This window comes from Syngnathoides biaculeatus, chromosome 11 (genome assembly GCF_019802595.1).
Source record: "Syngnathoides biaculeatus isolate LvHL_M chromosome 11, ASM1980259v1, whole genome shotgun sequence".
Classification (NCBI taxonomy): domain Eukaryota; kingdom Metazoa; phylum Chordata; class Actinopteri; order Syngnathiformes; family Syngnathidae; genus Syngnathoides; species Syngnathoides biaculeatus.
Genome location: NC_084650.1, coordinates 11,519,529 through 11,540,630, shown reverse-complemented (window position 1 = coordinate 11,540,630; position 21,102 = coordinate 11,519,529). Strand labels below are relative to the sequence as shown.

Sequence of the window (21,102 nt, the reverse complement as noted above, 5' to 3'; positions counted from 1 at the left end):
AACTTAAAAGAATACAAAATGGTGCCTACGGGCAAAGATCGGACGCGCGGCATTTGCACAGACTGTGAATGTGGAATGGATCGGCTAGTGTAGCCTGTGCTAGTGCACTGTAAAAGCGTTGTGGAAATATGGATTATTTTGGGCAAAAGCAGTACAATGTTAGGTAACAAGTGCAGAGTAAGGCAGAAGAGCCATGCAGCGTAACGTAAGGCTGTGACGATAAAAGTGAAAATGGCGAGACGTGAATTGTGACACGCCATTTCCAACTCCCATAGCTTGTGCCTCTAATCCAGATATAGCCATGGGCTATAAAATCATAATGCTACAAAAATTATTCTTTCAACCTTTAAAAAAAAAAAGAAAAAAAAAAAGATTGAAGACAAATGTCTTCAGCATGCCCAGCCAACTGAATGACATGTGGCTACCGCTAATGCTAGTTCCTCTCGTGAAGCAGAGCAGAGGAGGAAACATGGCTAGTAGTACAACATAGGTAACAATGTCATGTAGTTTTACGGAAGAATATTACTGCCACACCCAAAAAAAAAAAAAAAAAATCGTTTCACGATATAACTTAGAAAATAATAAAAAAAAATAAATTTCACCTCTCTTTACCCCGCAACCCAATAGACAATGACTTCCGGTTTGCGTGGGCGACAGCACTACGCTTTCGTAAGACATCATTCAGTGCTGCACAAAACATGGATTTGGTGAGCTTTTTACGGAGTCGTGGTGTACCCGGAAGATTGCCTCTTCCGCATGGAGCAAGAACATGTAAGTTCATTCTTGGCATCCTTTAGTTTTGTGCTCTTTTATTCTAGCTAGCAAACACGTTAGCACAAGTTAGCCCTGGGAAACTCCTGTTTTTATTTTCCACGTTACGTGAAAGGAATCTATGTTATAACATGAATGTGAAATGATTCACATTATGTGAAATGCGACTTTTTTTATTTTGGTGTGGCAGTAATACGCTTCCGTCGGGTAATAATAATGTAATGCATTGTAATGTTAAGTTGTTTTTTTTTTTTTGTAAATGTATACAATAGATGTATGACGGTTACTCAAACGCTCAATGAGTAGAGTGCCTTAAAAAAAAATCTCATTCTGGTCGGCTGATAGGGAGGTTACACCAGCGCAGTGATTTGCTTCTCGGAGAGGAACTGCCTGATGCTCGGAGAACGCTCATTGGACAACGGCAGCCACGTCAGGACTTCAACTTTGGATCTCTAGCGTCTTACTTTGGCGACATCCGATTATTCTCCTGGAGGTTCTTGGTGTTCCTTGACTCATCACCAGTGAAAACCATCCTTGCCAAGTCTGGTCTGATTGTCACTCGAGCTGCCATTCTTGAAAACCTGAGCCAGGATATGGCTACAAATCAATGGGGGAAAATAGCTGTCAAATGGCTGTAGAGAGTTGGATTTAGTCTTGGTCAATAATACTGGCAGGGAAAACTGGAACTATGAGTTCATGGAGGTGACGAGGTGGCATCCGTATGTACATTATGCGCTTGCACGTCGGGTTTCGTTTTGGAGGCGACGAGGAGGCCCCCAGAGCTCTCCTGATCCTCTCAAGATGCGGATCATCTACGTTGAAACTCCGTGCCTTTCATGAGGACTAACACAGACTTATCGCGACAGCGGCAGCCGCCGTTCTCATGTCGCCGGCGCGTGGGATCAAACGGCCCTTCGGAAACCTCACGTAGGCATTTTCTCGGGGAAACGACGAGTAAGTTGGAGATCCGCGTCGGCGGCCACGTTCCTCCTTCCCCGTCCCTCACTGATGGTAAAACCTTTCATCATCCGCGATATGATTGAATTCCTCTGACAACTTTGTTCAGCAAGCACCCAAATTAGCAGCGACATGATTGCTATCAGTTCGCAATGAGATACTTCTTTGTGGAGGACCGTGCGTGCGTCTGTGTGTGTGGGATGTTTGTCGCAGGGCAAAGACCGAGGGACCAAAATTTAATTTCTTTCCATATAATTAGTCTCTTTAATCATGTCTATGATGAAGGATATTGGCAGACTGATTCAGTCCTTCCCTTAGCTACCATCTGGCATACACACACACACACACACGTATACACATACAAGGACACACGCACTTGCACACAAGTCCGCACAATCTTGCTGCTCCATCTGCAACCGCCGCAGACTGATGGATTGTGTTTGCATTGCCCATCTATGATAAATGGAAACAACTTTAACACGGAGCAAAAAAAAAAAAAAGAAAAAAATGCAAGTTGTTATAGTTAATCAGAGGTCCCACTTTGATTAGAATTAAGGATGATTTAGTTCAAAAACACACACCATTAATTCAATTCTATTATTCAGTAGGAAATTTACTTTGTTCAATTGGCAATCCAGAGACGGACATTCCATCACGCCGTTCAAGGGTTGGGCAGAGCGGTGGTCGAGTTGTTTGCAGGTCACGTGGAGTCCACTGAAGACTGAATTGCCCATACTCTAACGTTTAATGGAAGTCGTTGCCATGTTTGTGCTCCAAAATTTGCTGGTGCGGACTCCGGTTCACCCGGGACCCTCAAGAGATGAGACAATATGGAAAATGTACATGCGTCCCAATACAAAGTGCTCCAAAAGCCAAAGAAAGACCATTAATCCGTCGATCCCGTAGTATCAGCTATCTGGTTTCCATAAAGGGAGAAGCCCGATAAGGTAAAAGAATATTTATCTAACTTGTATGTATGCAAAGCACTTCATCCGGCATCAACTCAAGTACTGAGGCTAACACTTCCCAAGTCCCAGTCTGAGTTTCTTTTGGGATTTTTTTTTTTTTCATCAAGTCATCCAACAGTAATGGTGAATTAAGAGCTAATATTGTTGGCATTGGAACAGTTTTACCAAATATTAAAACAGAACAACCTGCAGAAACAGCTTCCACTGCTTTAGTTATGTCCAAAAAAAAATAAAGTAGCAGGGGCGAAACACAGAAAGATTCAATTTGAAGGAGAAAAGATGACCTGTCCAACTTGTCATTTCAGTGCAAAACCAGAACCCTCAAAGAAATGGACATTAAGGAACTCTTTAAAAAACATTGCCAAATAAAAGTTGGATGCCTCCACTTAATTGCCTAATTACATAAACTAAGAAGACACTAAATAAAAGCTTTGAGACCTTTGCTTTTCAACATATTTTTTAAAAATCACGCACAAGCCTTTTCTCCACGAAAGTGAGGTGTAAAGCGTCGCGGCCATCCGCTCGTTTCACATTTCAGACTCGATGAACTTCCAGCTAATGTAGACATTGTAGTGTCGGGAGCTCTGCGGGGCCGGTCCCTCAACCCCCCAACCCCCCCACCCCCCACCCCACCGCCACCTGCTAAGTCAGCATTTGGATCTCAGGCCAAACGAGCCTCATCTGCAATAAAATCATCGCTGCGCACCCAACCGAACTGCAGACGGGTTGAAAGCGGACGCCAATGCAAAACGTGTCCGCATCGCACAGTCAGTAGCGCGACCGAACGAGCACGGAGGAAAACTGAATTTTTTTTCGGGCTGTGGTTTTAACTGCTTGGGGGTTTAATGCGGTCACAGGACGTATTGGCTTGCAAATAATGAGCCTGCTTTTTCTAGTGTTACACAAAACAAGGACCATAAGTGATTCTGGTTGGCGGGATCTTTTTACAACTCAGAATGATGAGAAATGAACAGTGGAGCGAGACAATCAAGCTCACTTTTCACTTGGGCATTGTCCTCAAAGTACACGAGTGGAAAATCTCAAAATGAAACGGCCCGTCGAGGGCAGGGGGACCCCCTAAAACTGAACTGAATTCCGCATGGGAAGATATTTGATCGCAGATTTGTTTGTAATTGGAAACACATTTCTCGAAATTCAATCAACAAAAATCAAATATTCTGTCGCAGCGTCAAAACCGGTGCGGTTATTGCTGTCAGTGATTTGTATCTCGGGGAGGGACGATAGAATTTTAGATATAACGTTTTTAATGGAACAAAAACATAAAATGTGCTATAGCTATGATGTTAGCCATCTTTGCAGTTTTTGTGTGAATTAAAAAAAAAAAAAAAAAAAAAAAAAATCATTGATAGTTCAAAAAGCTTTTGGTTTTAGATCATGTCATTTCCTGAGTCTTGCAGATAAAACTCTTGTGTATTGGCTACATCTGAAGTGTCCAATAGAGAAATAGATTATGGTAGACATCTATACCACTTGAGCCCCCCCGCCACAAAATAAAATATTTTGGGATTAGCTATGTCCATCCGTCCATTTTCTACCGCTTCTCCAGGTTGGGTCGCGGGGGAAGTAGCTTCAGCAGGGATACCCAGACTTCCCTTTCCCCGGCTCTTCCGGAGGGATCCCGAGGCGTTCCCAGTTCCAGCCAAGAGACAGTCTCTCCAGCGTGTCCTGGGTCATCCCCGGGGTCTCTTTCTAATGGGACATGCCCGAAACACCTCACCAGGGAGGCCGCCTCATCTCGCTCCTCTCAATGCGGAGGAGCAGCGACTCAACACTGAGCCCCTCCAGGATGATCGAGCATCTCACCCGTTCTCTAAGGGAGAGCCCGGACACCATGCGGAGGAAACTCATTTCGGCCGCTCTTATCCGGGATCTTGTCCTTTCAGTCCCGACCCACAGCTCGTGCCCATAAGTGAGGGTAGGAACGTAGATCAACTGGCAAATTGAGAGCTTCGCCTTTCGACTCGGCTCCCTCTTTACCACAACGGACCGATACAAAGTCCGCATCACTGCAGACGCTGCACCGATCCGTTCGTCGATCTCCCGCTCCATTTTTCCCCTCACTCGTGCACAATCTTGGGGTCTAGATATGTCTAGACTTAAATTGAAATCTTTGTGATTGGCCATGTATGGGGTGCCAAATAAACCATTTAGGATTAGCTACGTTTAGAGCGGCCAAAAAAAAAAAAAAAAATGCTTTGACATTAGCCATACCTAAAGAGTTGAATACAAAACTTTTGGGTTAGGTAAACCTCGAGCTAATGATTAGCTAAGTCCATAGTGCCATAACATTAGTCATAGAAAATATATTAATGATAATGATTGGCTAAAACAATTGTTGGAAATTTGCCACATCTAAAAAAGATGAATAGAAAACTGTGATTAGTTACTGTACACCTAGTGTGCCACAAAGAAAATTGTTTGAAATGAGCCACATCTAGAGCGCTGAATACAAATTTAGCTTCAGATTAGCTATATGTCGAGCGGTGGCGTGAATAAGTACATTAGAATGTTCATTTATTTTTCTGGGGCAGAAAGACCAGAAAAGCTTTAAGTATTTTTTCGCTTTTGAGCAATAGCGGCACTACATGAAAAATTCTAGGATGTATTTTTTCTAGAAAATGACAGTGGCATTTCACAGGCATTGGATTGTATGTTTAGTGCTAATTATGAGCACTTTATGTCGTTTTGTACGAAATATCACATAATTTCCTCATGACATTTTGGAAAAAAAAAAAAAAAAAAAAAAAAAAAACTACAACAGGAACACTACACAACAGCCCGGGTGAGAAAGTTACGCATCTGCGGGCGCATTCCCCTCAAAGGCGGCGCGGTCGTAATTCAAACAAACGGCCATCCTGCACTGCATTGTGGGAAGGGGAGCGTGAAGTGTGCAGGAAGAGATAGCCCAGGATAATGTGAAGGAGCAGAAAGGTAAATAGGAAAAAGCCGACGCTCGTATTGTTTGGAGAAATGCCGTGTCGTGTCGCGGTCCCGCGGCCGAAAAGTGCCTTTGTACTGTAATGTCGAGCATGGCTGAACCCACCGAGGGGTTAAAAAAAAAAAAAAAAAAAAAGAATTAAATTTGATCAAATGACAGAAAAAAAAAAAGGAAATACATGTCAGGGAGAAGAGGCAGGCAAATGGAAAACAAGGAACGCTGTGAGAGGATGATGGCGCACAAGATAAAGGACGTGTGCGTGCACTGGTGTGTAATGCGAGGTATATGAAACACTGGCAGCTTATCAGATGCGCCCGTGACCGTACGCGCCTCTCGATTGGAGTGGCTGCTCTTGTCGTAAACTTTATCTTCGGCTCATCTCGTTCACCTACACAGGGAGCGTCACACTCACTATTGTAGTCCAAAACGCAATAATCATCATCGTCATAATTCATCAGCAAGCGAATTTTGACTTTTGTCCTGTGATGAACGAATAAATGCACACATCTTGGGATACGAGTTTCAATTCATTCCATTATGCGAAGCGCTCCGACCTCAAATCATCTTACACCATTGAAATGAATGGAAACGCCAATATTCCGTTGCAGAAAAAATGATTGCAATGTTTCTTTTTTTCTTTTTTGTGGGGGGGAATAAGGAAACTCACACGCCATAATTATCATACTTAATATAAATAATGAATAATGACAATTAAGTACGAGCAAAATGTTTTGGCATGTTTTGTTTTTTTTGCTTCGATTCAACACGCATTGTGGTGCTCCTCCTGGTGTTGGTGGGGAGGGTCGTCCAGCGGGTCACCAGATTGAATCCCGGCTCAGACTGTCCTGTCAAGGTGTTATTGGGCAAGGCACCAATCCGTTTTGTTCCCAGTGGGCGTCGTGGCAGCACCTCGCCTGTCAGCAGCCCCACATTGATGTGTAAATGTGGGGCTGTGTAAAGCACTTGCTATATAAGTTGAACGCATTCAATGTGGGGCCACTAGGGGCAGTATAATATACATGGTAACAACAACTTTTTTTTGCTAGGATAAACCAAATATGCCTGCGAGTATGACTAATTATCTGTTTGTCTACCGTCCCAAACCATTTGAGTCGAATATCGATGCTAGTTTCATTACCTCGTCTATTCCACTGTGAATCTCTGTTACCATTAAGCTAGCAGACCTGCAGAGACTTTGTGGTTGGGTTGAATAGACTAATTCTGTTTTATCTTTAGTTTGACGATAAAATTCCACATGGAGTGGCATTAAACACTTTGAGGCTTCAAAGTGTTGAAGAATTGTCAACTTTTTTTTTTTTTTTTTTTTTTAAAGCTAGCATCCATGCTTTGCCTTGTCCCGGTTTGGTGCTCTTTTTGAACCTCCCGAAGATGCCACGTATTGGCGCCAAAGCATTGTCTAATGCAAGAGCGATCTTACTTTTGTGTGCTTGATGTTAGCAATCTCGAGCGCATCGAGATGAAATCCGACAACTGTTGCGTCGCAAGCGCCAGTTGGAATATTTAGCAAAGTTTCGAGGAGCTAATGGAATAGCATTTGCGACGAGTTCCATATCGAGAGCCGAAGGGGGGGAAAAAAAACAGATTAGCCACGACTAGAGCACTGAATAGAAAAAGGTTTGAAACCCTCGATGTAAAGTTCCACACGTCGCACATCTCATTAGTTCAGCAAACATATCTGCCGGGCTCTTGGCAGCTCCACAACAAAGCAGTCTATTTGAGACGGGTCAAAAAGGGTCGAAGAGCAGTAAACAGAATCAAATGGGAACACAGCCACCGGGCAGCAGGACGGAGGGAAAACGACAGAGCGGGACTGCACGCATTAACCAGGGAGAAGTGGCACAAGTAGAAAAAGTGAGAAAGAGAGACGGGAGAAAATCAATGCAGTGTCCACCAGGGACAGAATGTCACTGCTGTTTTCCGCCTCCCCCTTCCACCCCTCCTCCCCATTTGCTGCTGCAATGGAGGGCTGGAGCATTTTTTTTTTTTTTTTTTTTTTATGGCTGGAGTCACCTTGTCTAATCGAGGGATGGAGGGGGAATCCTAACGAAGCAGAATTTAAATGGGGATGGCCAAATGAAATGCAAGATGATGGAGAAAGGAAGAGGAATGGACAAAAGGGACAACCCCCCCCCCCCTCCTGCCTAGAGATCAAGTCATTTAAATGGACAAAAGCATCAGTAGGGGTGACGCGCATGCTTGATTGGCAGCTTTAGATTGCTGAAATGCAAAACGGTTGCTCAATAATGCAAAGTTCCGCGCGGTGGAAGCAGGCTGAGACTTGGACCGCGACCGACGCCGCAGAATCGTGAAAGAATCCTTTGCGCAACAACGTCGTCGCATTCCCCGAGTGGCACTGATGCGAACGGTCACTCATCTGAACAAAAATTGAGACTTCTGTTCGCCGCGAGCTTGTTTTCGTGCACGCTCTTCTTCGTTGGTTTTCGACCCCAAATTGTTAAACTTCATCAGTTCCTGTAGAGACGGATTTTGAGTCCCGGTTCCAACCGGCTCACGATTCTCGATGCCCCGAAGCTATTCGTGATGATGGTGTGAGAGCAAATTTGTTGGTTCAGTGCCAGAAGCTAAGTGGAGAGTGCAGATTGTTTGTGGCAAGTCACACTTGCCCATTTGCACACACACACACACACATTTTTGGTCCATTTAACAGCAACGTCATCATCCTCGCTGCGGCGGTGGTTGGCGTCCACCGTGCATTTACAGCAGCCTCGGGGAGAGACGGCACACATGATGCGGGGGACGCACGAGAACCCCTGCGTGACGTCGCGACGCCGCTTTTATTCATCTTAATAATCCAAAGTGTGCCACCGTAAATCTTCATTTGAATACAGCTAAGATACTGATAATAAGCAGAAAGGCGCCGACATTCTCGCTCGGGTCCTTTTTGTGATGACACCACAAGATAGAACGCTACACGGAAGAACTCGAGCTAATGGGGAGGTGTCTTACGTCAGGTAAAAAAAAATAATAATAAAAATCACAAGACTGACGCACACAATGACATGTACGTCTTTGCTCTGACAAATTCAATGATGATTTATTCGCCGGCATACTACCATCCATTCTTATTTACATCCTTCATCCTGTTTAAATTGATCAATATTCTGTGTATTTTATATACATCCATATTTATTGTCCCACGAGCCAAGGTCACATTTCTTGGACGGGCTTGTAAAAGCACAGCATCGCCCACTGCCGTGTTATTGGCGTACAGCTGTGTGACGATTGACTCTTCTATATGCAGAAATTAATTTGTTTGCAAGTGAAATGAGGAATTCGTTTGTAAACATTTTTTTTTTTTTTTAAATCGACATAATACACGAAAAATGACAGGATGTGGGGGTCCACCATAGACACAGCCTGGCCTGCTGGTACTCGGGCACACAAAGTCAGAAAGCATTCATCCATCCATCCATCCATATTCTTTGCCACTTATCCTCACGAGGGTGGCAGGGAGTGCTGGAGCCTATGCTAGCTGTCAGCGGGCAGCTGAAGTGGTTGCCAGCCAATCCCAGACCACATCGGGACAAACACCCCGACTCACAATCACACCGACGGGTGCAATTCAGAGTCCAAATAATGTTGCATGTTTGTGGGATGTAGCAGGAAACCGGAGTGCCCACCCGGAGAAAAGCCACGCAGGCACGGGGAGAAAATGCAAACTCCACACAGGTGGGGCCAGGATCGAACCCGGGTCTTCAGAACTGTGAGGCCGACCCTTTACCAGCCGCTCCACCGTCAGAAAGCATTGCTATATTTCAAATAAAGTCCATCAGTCTGTGCTTCTGCATATTTTCTTTTGGTCTCATTCCTGTGGAAATGGTGGAAAAACAACAACTATCCTGGTATTACCGATTCAAATCAACGCCGATTGATTCTCCAGAAACGGACACTACCCTCCCCAACCCAAAAAAAAAAAAAAAACCCAAAAACATTCTTTATTTCCATTCCCCAAATCAAATCTTTGTGAAGCTTGATTTTGTGCAATGACGGCCAAATTATTAAGCAGACCCGACATTAATAAGAAAGACGCCGAGTTGCACGTTCTCCCATTACCCCAAGATGGTCATGATAAATAGGAACATGCGGCGCGGCCGGCTAATCATAACAACTACGTTCAGCGGAAAGGTCACTTCCATTTTTAATAGTTTGTTTTCATTTGTTTTACGGCGGACAGACGCGTAACCAAAACTCATGCACACGGCTATTCCGGTCGAGTACTGACGACTTCGTATATTTCCAAACGTGCCAATGCCCACCCCTCTCCGCATCAGGTGTAATCGATCAGTTGTTATTGATGAGCCGCGCAGATCAGGCAGCGTATCGATCAGCCAATCGCTGATTCGACTGCCATGAATAAAAGACAAGAGAGACCATTGAGGCTTTGTTTTTTGTTTTGTTTTTTTTTTTGTTTTTTTTAAACGTAAGGACCAAATTATCTTGACATGAGACCGACGAGGAGGCAACAAGAATACCCAAAAGGTGATTAAGAGAAAGGAAAAGTGGATGACAAAAAATGAATAATGAACAAAAGAAAAATGCAGAGCTGGAAAATGTTGAAAATCTGAGATTCTTACACTGTGTGCTGTACAATATTTATTGGGGGAGAGCTCAGATAGCTTTATGTATGGATTTATTGGTTTAATTTTGACGATTAAGAATGTTTTGGAAAGTGAGAGGATTTACATTTGTAAGAAGTCAAAATATTTGCTATTTCATGGTGGTGTTGAAAGATAGCTTTTTAATTTTTGTTTGACAAACATCAGCGGTTAACTTATATTGACACAGACCCCGCTAAGATATGAACTATAACATCGCATGAACAGTTAGAAAAGGATTTATCATAGTAAACGTTTGCTGTAAAAATGGATTGTTTGTATTTCCACGGGCGAGAAGCGCGTCAAAACATAAAGCTGAAGCGCAGACGTTTCATTGTACCTTTATGATGTTCGACATTGTTCTTGTCATAAAGAGATGTTTATAGAAGCTATATAGAAATATTGAATCCCGCCAAATCAATGTACCATTCAGTTGGCGTGAAAATATTTGTGTTGCATTAAAAAAAAAAAAAAAAAACACACACTCGAGCCATTTTGCACACGTTGAGAATGTCACATTTGATGTCAGCATCCATCAAGCTATAAAGTCGCCCGTGTTTGTCCTGGCGTGCCGTCCGCTGGGCGGGTTTTGTGAAAATCATAAAAATGACACGACGGAGGAGTGTAGGGAATATTTGTGCTTACAGGTTCTTGACGTTGGTGATTCCTCTGAAGGCTTTCCTCGGCACCGCCTGGATCTGGTTCTCGCTCAGGTCCCTGAGAGAGAGAGAGCGAGAGAGAGAGAGAGAGAGAGAGAGAGAGAGAGAGACAAAGGACGTAAGATCCAACGACGAATAAAACCACAAGCAGTTAGCGACAAAACCAACGGAAGTAACAGATTGATGATATGACATGATTACATGCAAATAGCCTCAAAGACCCCCCCCCCCCCCAAAAAAAAAGAATCGGTTAGAATTGATCCTGGCGTATGTGTGTGAGATATTCTTGGTTTAAAACACACACGACGCACTGATTTTTATTTCCCGCACCGACTTTGGCTTATGTCGTGTAATGAATACATACGTACGCTATATGAGCCAGAACATATGCGACATGAAATAATGGGTGGCCGTTAAACGCTGAACCGTGACGCCAGCAAACGCACAATGTGACCAAAAACAGGGAAACCGAAATTCATTAAACCAGCCGGTTGGCGTATTACAGTCATCGAGCCCGGGAAATATAGCTTTGACACCATCGGCTGTTTGGTTCCCATGTAAAAAAAAAAAAAAAAAAAAAAGGAACTACCAGTGATTGTTCCTGGCATGTGCGACGTGTGCGGCCACACGGCATCCCAGAAGGCCTTGCAGATTTTGTGAATAACTGTAGAAAATTACGTTTTACCGTTAATGCCGGTTGTTGTTTTTGTTTCCATACAGCAAACCCTCAACGAGATTAAACAAAATCTTTTCCAAGCGTGTTTTACTTGTTGTGCATTATAATCGTATCATTTCCCACACATTGGTTTTCAAGCAGATCTGTATGAAATGTATATCTACTGTATGCTAGCAGGTGATGTGAAGGACTACAAGTCGAACTTCCAGAATGATTCCAATGGGACTGAATCTTGGAAAAACACTTCGCTTCTATTGAATTATTTGTTCAGTCAATCAATTTTAATCGTGCATTTAAAATGAAAGGAACACATGGGATGGGTTTTTTCATGGCTTGTATACAAATACAGTACAGCCTCGGTTTCTCGAACACAATCCGTTCTAGAAGTGACTTGTTCAAAAACAAAATGGATATTTCCCATTACAATGAATGGAAAAAGAAATAATGCGTTCCAAGCCTGAAAAAAATTCAAGCATTTCTTTAGCTTTTCCTGGTAATACATTCCATAGTAGGAATACATGTATAGTTTAAAAACTTTATATAATAAAATAATTCAAGAAATATATATATTTTTTTTCCACAAAATGTATGCTTTAGTAGTAGAGTAGGCTAGGCTGGGAGTGCATTGCCGTATCTGTAACGACTCGGCCCCCAGACTTGTAAACTTTGGTTTTTTTTTTTAATTAACAAAATAGAATAACTTTAAACAAGCAATAATGAGGGGGGGGGGCTAGTTTTTTTTTTTACAAAAAGTAACACCTACAAACTAAATCTTTGAAACAAAATAAAAATGCAGAAATGCTAAAAAGTATTTTCACACGTTCACAAGAAAACAGCAATGCAAAACTATCAACTGACACGCGCCCTTTTCACAAAGAATGAATCTCGTGTCACTTGTTTCTGGCGTCTTTTTAAGCACTTTTCTGACGTGGCTCATCACAACATTAAAATTTTGCAGTGCTCTGCTCATTCGGCTTTATTGGGGTGATGAAGTTCTACGAAATGATGGATTTCGTTCCATTTGGCGCAGATAGATTTGATATCAGCACTTGGGGCATCCTACTTGCCTTCAGCCTCATCAGACGACATCTCCTCCTCTGGCGTCGTCTTCTGCTCTTCCTGAGGCTGCGACATGTTATTTCCGGGTTTTGTCAGGGGCGTTCGAGTACCGATTTTTGAAGCAAAAAAAAAAAAAAAAAAAAATTCTCAAAACCGCAGCCAGTCCTCCCTCCAACATCTCCGGTTGCTTCAAAATGCTGCATAAAACTCTCATTCTCTCTTTCATCCACTCTCTGCCTCGTCACGTGAGGCCTCAGTACTGATTTCCATAAAATTTGAGTTTTGCATTTGTCAACTACTACAACTGGCCTACTGCATGTTAATGGCTGAGCTGCGAGAGCTGGAAAACGACAAAATGAGTTTGTTTTCTTTTGAATGGTTTTGCATGATCCCCGCTCCGACTGCTTTGTTTTTTCTTCTTTTTTTTTTAATATATTTCCCGCTATGCTAATGAGTCAAACGAATGTGCGCTGCGTCAAAAGTCTAACGGGTTGGTCCCCACGCGCTCCGCGGGCGGCGTCGGCGAGGTTTGACAAGACGGAACGGAATCGTGTCGTTTTAATGCCTGAATATTGGCTTCCTATTCGTTCTGTTTGTTTTTGACTTGGGTGATTTGCGGAGAGCTTTTCTTTTTCTTCTGCCTGACATTTTGATAGAGCAAATAGAAACATGGATTCCGTGCTCCCTCGCTTTCTACCATCCATCGCGGGGCTTCGTTCATCTGCTTTGCTAACGACGCGTACATCTCGATCACGGGTGTTTCTTTTCTAGAGTGATTTGCACCGCTCTGTGGAACAAAATAAAATCGGGAGAAAGATACCGGCACGATGAATTCCTGTTCATGGGATTTCCGTGTACTTCTTCTTTCCCTTTCGGCTTGTCCCATTAGGGGTCGCCACAGCGTGTCATCTTATTCCATCGAAGCCTATCAGATGGTGTGTTCTTTTAATGACACCAATAAGAAACGTCACCTTATCTTCAATCAAAATAATCGAATATTAACATGCACAACCACATCTACTAGAATTCTACTACTAATATTCATACAACCGTCTTCACGTGAAAAGGACATCTAATAGCACATCTTCAAACTCCAAGGATGTGCAAAATCCCAATCGTTTTAAAAGCTAGCAGATGTACTGTAGTTCAACGGTGAGAGTGGTCAGGAAGTGGAGAAACGGGTCCATGCGGGGTGGAACACTTGACGGAAGGTGTCTGGTGTTCTATGTGCCAGAAGAGTCTCTGCTTGGATGAAGGGCAAAGTCTATAAAACAGTGGGGAGGCCGGCCATGATGGACGGACGAGAGACGGTGGACAGGAAGCAGAATTGGAGGTGGCAGAAATGAAGATGTTGAGGTTCTCGCTTGGTGTGAGCAGGTTGGATAGGATTAGAAACGAGCTCAGCCAAAGTTGGATGTTTTGGAGACAAGGTTGGAGAGAGCAGACTTTGATTGTTTGGACGTGTCCAGAGGCAAGAGAGTGAAGAAATTGGTAGGCGGATGGTAAGGATGGAGCTACCAGGGAAGAGAGCGAGAGGAAGACCAAAGAAAAGGTTGATGGATGTGGTGAGGGAGGACATGAAGACTGTGGGTCTTAAGAGAGAGGAGGATGCACGAGATAGGTTTCGATGGAAGAAGATGACACTGTGGTGACCCTTAATTGGGACAAGCCGAAAGGAAGAGGAAGAAGAAGAAGTACTGTAGCCGCTTCAGTGCTCAGCTGTTTGACTTTATTGTGCAATGCTAAGAAACTTATTAATTTTGGGCTGCGATCACATGATTATTGCACAGAAGAATGCAATTCCTTTTCAACCCAACCTCCTTCAAATGTTCAGATTGCGTGGCCCCGTGCCGAGTATCCTATCGATTCTGAGTGATGGATGAGCCGGGATTGCCGTCTTTCGGGGACTTTGCAACAACAGCAGCAACAACAAACTCATAAGTAGAGATGCACTGATAAGACGTTTTTTTCCCCCTCAAGTCATCCATCATCTGAGCTTCTTATCCTCACAAGGGTCGCGGGAGTGCTAGAGCCTATCCCAGCTGTCAACGGGCAGGAGGCGGGGTACACCCTGAACTGGTCGCTAGCCAATCGCAGGGCAGATCGAGACAGACCGCCACACTTGCAATCACGCCTCGGGGCAATTTAGAGTGTCCAATTAATGTTGCATGTTTTTGGGATGTGGGAGGAAAAAGAGCCCGGAGAAAACCTACGCAGGCACGGGGAGAACATGCAAACGCCACACAAGTGGGACCGGGATTGAACCCTGGTCCAGACACTCGAGCCAGTCATCACCGTGCCGCCTTCCCAAAACCAAACGAGTACAATTACAATCACATTTGAATGTACAAAGTGTACCGATACTTGGTAATGCCATTTTGACGGTATATTTTACTTAAAGAAAATATAAACAAAAACACATAATAAATTAAGTGGTCTGTTTTTTGTTAAACATATGCCATGTCCAATTAAAGTGTTTTTTTTTTTCAAGTATTTTAATTATTTTATTTATGATGTTTTATATTTTGCTCTTTACCTTTACAACATACAGTACTTTACAACTGTGCTTTTGTTCCCTATAAACTAAGTTCAATGCAATATGTTCTATACACCAACACAATCCTATTCCGTTTGCTGTTTTTGTTGTGGTTCCCTTAACCTCTGGTTGTGTGTGTGTGTGTGTGTGTGGGGGGGGGGGGGGTTGCAGTAGGTTGATGAAAATATATGAAGAAGAGAGTAGCGATTGAGCTTGTCTAATATAACTGCCTTTGGGGGCTTCTTATATTTCTGCGCATGTCGCTGTACTATTTGGATACGAATAACCATTATTAGATATTGATGCTATCCGTTAGCCTGCCTATGGCATTTCGCATTATGTGTTTGCATCAAGCTCGTTAGGCAAAGTGTTTGGTTAAAGATAAAATATGCACAATTCTCTTGCGAGTTTAGCTGAATAGTAATCTTCACCCAGCGTCAAACTATAAAAAAGTAAAGTAAAATAGTTTGCGTAGTTCTCTGTACACTATAAGACGCGCTGTTATCGGATTGTATGACAGAGCCCAAGTAGCTACAAGTTCTGGATTTTTTTTGACCCCTAAAATACAAAAGTTTCATCAAGATATATGGAGGGGAGAAAACAAAAATAAAATAAAATTTTCCGACATGATGAGACCCGCCAAGAAAGCGATTAATTAGATGTACATGCTAAAATATTGGTATAATACAAGATATGAGCATGTTCCAGAGGTAGTGTTTACCCAATAGTGCCCTATTTGAACACTTAGATGTGTACCGCGTCCTCTCATCTCATTATGACTCATACCCGCTAACCTTTGAGCACAGCGAAGGCCATCTGCAACAAGAGTCTGAACCCTGAACCCTTGAAAAGGACACCGGCTGATAGACTTCAGACACACAAACACACAACCAGGGAGTGTTTGGTGTGTGTGTGTGTGGACAAAGAAGACGCCTTCTCACCTGCACTTTTCACTGTTGCGCTGTTTCAATTTGCTCTTCTGCACTCACGCCAGAGTCGACCGAGCTCTGTTCCGCCGTGGGAGGCAGGATGAGAACCGTTGTCGAGGCCCGATGACAAAAGGCGGTGGGCGCCATTATGACAGGCCAATCAATGTACTGTAATTTCTCATGTAAGTGCATTCACCACCCCCCCCCTCCAAAAAAAAAAAATGTAAAATGTTAATGTTACGCATTATGGACAGGGAAAGGGAAACGTGAAAAACTTTCCAATTTTATAAATGTATACCACCATCTAGAGGTTATGAAAATACTACACTTCTATTCCAAAATGCCACTGTCACCTAGAGGGCTCATGAGTTTACATACCCTGGTAGAATTTGTGATAATTATTCTTATTTTTTTAATACAACTGACTACTGTCCAACAACTGCGATTCATTTTTTTTATGGTTATGTTTTGTTTGAAGATCCTCTACGTTTTCTTTCAAGAATTGTACCCATCTTACAAACTCTGGCTTGGTAATCAAACATATGAGCATAACTGTGCGGGGTTTTTTTTATGTACTAAGTAGAGGTCAGGCTGTGAATTCCAAAATAAGAGCAAATAAGTAAATAAAAACATCACACATTCAAATAAAGAGCCTAACTTTAGAATAATTCTTTGGGGGGAAAAAATACAGATAACACTTTGTTATGATCTTATGGATAAAAGCTAAGTCATGCATTGTTTGAAAAAAAAAAAAAAAAAGTATAAATAGGTAGAGGGGTTTTCCAGAATTTTGAGATCAACTTTGGGTGGTGCGCATTATAGATTGGTGCGAATTGTGCATAAAAAAATTACAGTACCTTCAATTGTGCTGAAAAATGATCTTAAAATATAAAAACTGTGTGAAACAGTGCAGAAAAAGATGATGCCATTAAACTCATCGACGAGATTGGTGTTTGGTGATCAAGTTTGCACAGTCTAACAGGCTAGCCTTGGCCAAACAGTCACAAAGGTAAACCGGATCCTAGCAGATTGCAAGCAGCAAGGAAGACGACAACTAACTGATTGTGTGCAATCAATGCCACTTGTCATCTTGTGAAGATTTTGCATGAACAAGTAATTGACGTTAACATCAAAATACTACACAAGTACACTCACCTTCCATTTGCATGTATCACGAGCAATTACCGAGAATTACTTTTGTTGTTTTTGAAGAGAATTGTTTTGTTGTTGTTGGCTGGTATCTGATAAAAATGGCAACCCTCTTTAGAAGAAGTTTACGATGAGATTTTTTTTGTTTTTCCAAAATTAGCTTCTTAAGTGCTTCATTTATACGTACTTAGAATACTTATTGGCTTCATTAGCTTTAACCTGGAAATGAACCAATTATTCCTTTTTTTTTTTTTTTACTAAATTCGCCCCAAAATAATGTCTGCTTATACTTTTGAACTCATTTATACTTTGTTACGTCCCACTTCTGACTCTCCCTCCCTACTACTGTGTTGAAAGCAATTACTGCAACCCAGCTAGCATTTTGGACCTTCTGTATTCTGTGGGTATTTTCACAGGATCTGCATTAGATAGGTGCAAAGATTTGTGTGCATTAGCTCGCAGCTAACACGTCCACATTAACTTCCATTATTCATGTGAAGAGAATAATACCAGGCCATAATAACAGCCGGCAGGTCGACCCTTTGTCGCTGCGGATATTACCGTTAACCCCCTGCAGTCAGTGACCCGCCGCAAACCCATCCTCACGTTATGCACGTTTAACCCCGTGTGTGCAAATCTGAGCGCATCAATATTAGCCCATTTGTGTTCATATACTCACAAAGTGGGCCTGAAATATGAAGCGGACACCCCCTGAGGCTTGTTGACATGGCCACTATTAACCTGTTTGAGTCCATACATCGAAACGCATCGCAAAAGGCCTCGAGATGAGACGGCAGGTAAGTTGCGTGTATGCTGCCTGTGTGCGTTCAAGTAGTTTAACGGGAAAGACAGAGGCGACCCTTGGCCCCACGAAGAAGGGAAGAAGAAAGGCAAAGGGAACCCGATGAACGTCTCCTCTGAAACCTGAGCCACTTTAAAATGGAAGCCTTGCCAGTCTTGCCCTCCCTTCATCTTCCTCCAGTCTCCCGTTCCCTCCCTGGGGGGCTGTAACTGCATTTAATACTCTTCCGTAAAGACAGTAATAAATATTGACTGCTGGCCGGCTCATAGTGGCCCCTTGCTTTGGAAGCTGCTCTGGTGTAAGCTAAAAGCGCTGCAGCAAGGTACAACACCATCATGCAAATGCTGGGCTGGGATACGCCAGCTCACTACAAAAATATCTGAAGATGTAAAATAGTGATCCTCGCGTCTCAAATCTAAACAAATTAAGTGTGATAAATCTGGGCTTGTTTACTGTAGTTCACTACAAAACAGATGCAGTGTACATGCTGATATAAGAAAGGTGCACACAGCAATCTTACATCATTTTTAGACCTTCTTCTTTTCCTTTCGGCTTGTCCCGTTAGGGGTCGCCGCAGTATATCAACCTTTCTCCTAATCATCAGCATGTCAACTAACTTCTGAGCTTTTCCTGTCATAGTCCCAACCTTCAAAGTCCCGACACACAGTTGTAGTGTCTTTGCGTTCCACCTCTTTTTCTGCCGACTAAGCGGCTTTCCTCCTCTTTTTTGTCTTCAACGCACATTACGTGAATTTCTACCTACGTCTTGTGGATGAACAGCGCCGGGGACGGGCGTAGTTAGCCCGGGCCACGACCTATCCATTATGGGATTCGTTTGATGAACACTCATATATGTTTTGCAAAGTTTTACTGACGCAACCCTCTGCATTTATCCGGGTTTGGGACCGGCCTACGGGTTGCACATTCTTCTGCCCCCCATCGGGCTGGAGATAGTCAAATAAAAACAATCAAACAAATTCAGCACAAATCAACAAAATTTCAATTTTCAATGATTGCGTGTCACAGAATTCACTGATTTAGCGTCACCGATTAAAGATCGCTTGCTCCTTCGGGTGAAACGATGAATACATATTCAAGTCCAGAAATCGCATTATGATGCAATCCAAAACCCAGCTAAAATTATTTGAGATTAGGACAAGTTGGAATTTTGATCCGTCCGTCATCTGTCGCCGCAGCCTTCGATCCTTTTTGTTGTTGCGTTAGTGATGTGTAATAAAGCTCCAAAAGAGCCCAATGTAAATATTCATCAATATAAACCTCAATCATATTTGGATAATGTGTTTGCCAATCATTTGGAAACAAACAACTGAAACGTCACTGTTAGCTAGCGACTACTGGAGGAACAAGGACTGTGGGAACTAACTTAAATTCCTGAGAAGTCTTTCGGGAATATTGGAGAGGTGGGGGGGAGGGGGTCCTCTAGAGAGGTCCAAAAAGCTCTTATGTGGGGTCTTTGGCGTTGTACATATCGGATTGGATGACGACCCGCCACTTTTGTTTGACAAGCTTTTCACAAACTCACTGCTGTTTTTATTTGACATTTTTTTCGCATGGGGCCACGATACCAAAATCGTAGACACGGTGGGGCCCCAGGAACCTCTCAGGTCCAGGATTTGGACTCACCTCCATATATATATATATATATCGCAACAGCTTTTTGCTGTATACTGAAAACATTTGGACTTGACATCAAAAAGGGAATACGAGACGAGAGATCAACATTGCAGTTTTGACTTCCAGGTATCGACATCTGGATTGGATGGACAACGATGATCAGTTTCAGAGTCTGTGAAGAACACATTTGAAGAGTTCAAACGCAAAAGCAGACGTCTTATTTTTTTGTGTGTCGACCTGCTTGATTCCAAGCAACTTGGCCGAAGACGAAGAAGGCGTCGAATTTTCGGAAACATTGGTAACACCAATTTTTTTCACGTTTATTTTCGAGCACGATCAAAAGGACAGCGCATTAGCAGCATGTTAACCAGAAGTCGCCGGCGCAGACGTGTTTAAGGACGGACGCGAAAAACGACGAGTGCAGAGGACGTCATACGTGTGGGGGGGCTCGTGATCGGCTTCGACGGAGGTGACGCCAGCTGCCGTAAAAAAACACGTACGACGCTCGTCAGTTTTTCCATCTGAGATGTTTTGAGTCTTGCGAAGTCGCCCGTCGTCGGATGCCGACCGTGTGGATGTGGTCTGCTCATACGTATATATCGCGGCAGACCAGATCATACATTGGAATATTTTGCGCTACGCTAGAGTATCAATAAATAAATAAATAAATAGATAGAAAAATGACTTCCTGTCAGGAAGGGTTTGCCATAAACGTTGTCCTCTATGTTATGTAGGACACACTGAATAGCCTCTCTTCTTCTGCTTCTTTCATTTCTCCACAATTTTCATCAATCTTTTGAACATGTGCCCTTGCTTCATCTCGTAACAACCTCCCCACACGCACGACCACTCCAGCCCACTGTGATTTAATTAAGTGGCAGCTTTTGGAATGAAAATATGGCTCCCTCTATTGATCACGGCAGATGGAAGGTGACAGGCCGGGCCGGCCGAGCCGGTACCGGACGGTCACTTTCCCGACGCGCGCCGTCGTACGGATCCGAGCTCACGAGCGCGTGCGTGAATCATCTGGAAGCTGCGAGCGTCTAAATCAAACCAAGCATTCTCAAAAGCTCTCCTGGGCTGGTGCAAATCCCTCATGAGACGCTCACGCTCACACACCTGGGTGGACAATCTTTCGCACGCACACATTTCACCCCACGTCGGCATTCTAAAGAGACATTCTCCGCACTTTTCCCCCCCCTCGCCCGCACGATTCTCCGGGCCCATCGCTCCGTGTAAGCCTGTAAGTATCTATTATGTTTCGTCAATGCAGTAATTAAATTGGACAGCTTAATGCAATTCTCTGTGATCCATAGGCCTTTATGGATATAAAAGCTTTTCTGGCTGCGTGCCCGAAACGGGACG

The 21,102-nt window shown here is 43.2% G+C and overlaps 1 protein-coding gene across 5 annotated transcripts in view; it reads right to left on the bottom strand.

Annotated features, from left to right (window-relative positions):
- The window catches only part of slit3 (slit homolog 3 (Drosophila)), a 307,110-nt gene that overhangs the window by 134,143 nt on the left and 151,865 nt on the right, over nucleotides 1–21,102 (bottom strand). For all 5 annotated transcript variants that reach the window (XR_009797055.1, XM_061834519.1, XM_061834518.1 and 2 more), the window contains one exon: nucleotides 10,938–11,009. Coding sequence is in view for 4 of the 5 variants with exons in the window: in XM_061834519.1 (XP_061690503.1) it covers nucleotides 10,938–11,009 (72 nt within the window). In the remaining variant the exon portion in view is untranslated. The remainder of the gene's footprint in view (nucleotides 1–10,937; nucleotides 11,010–21,102) is intronic.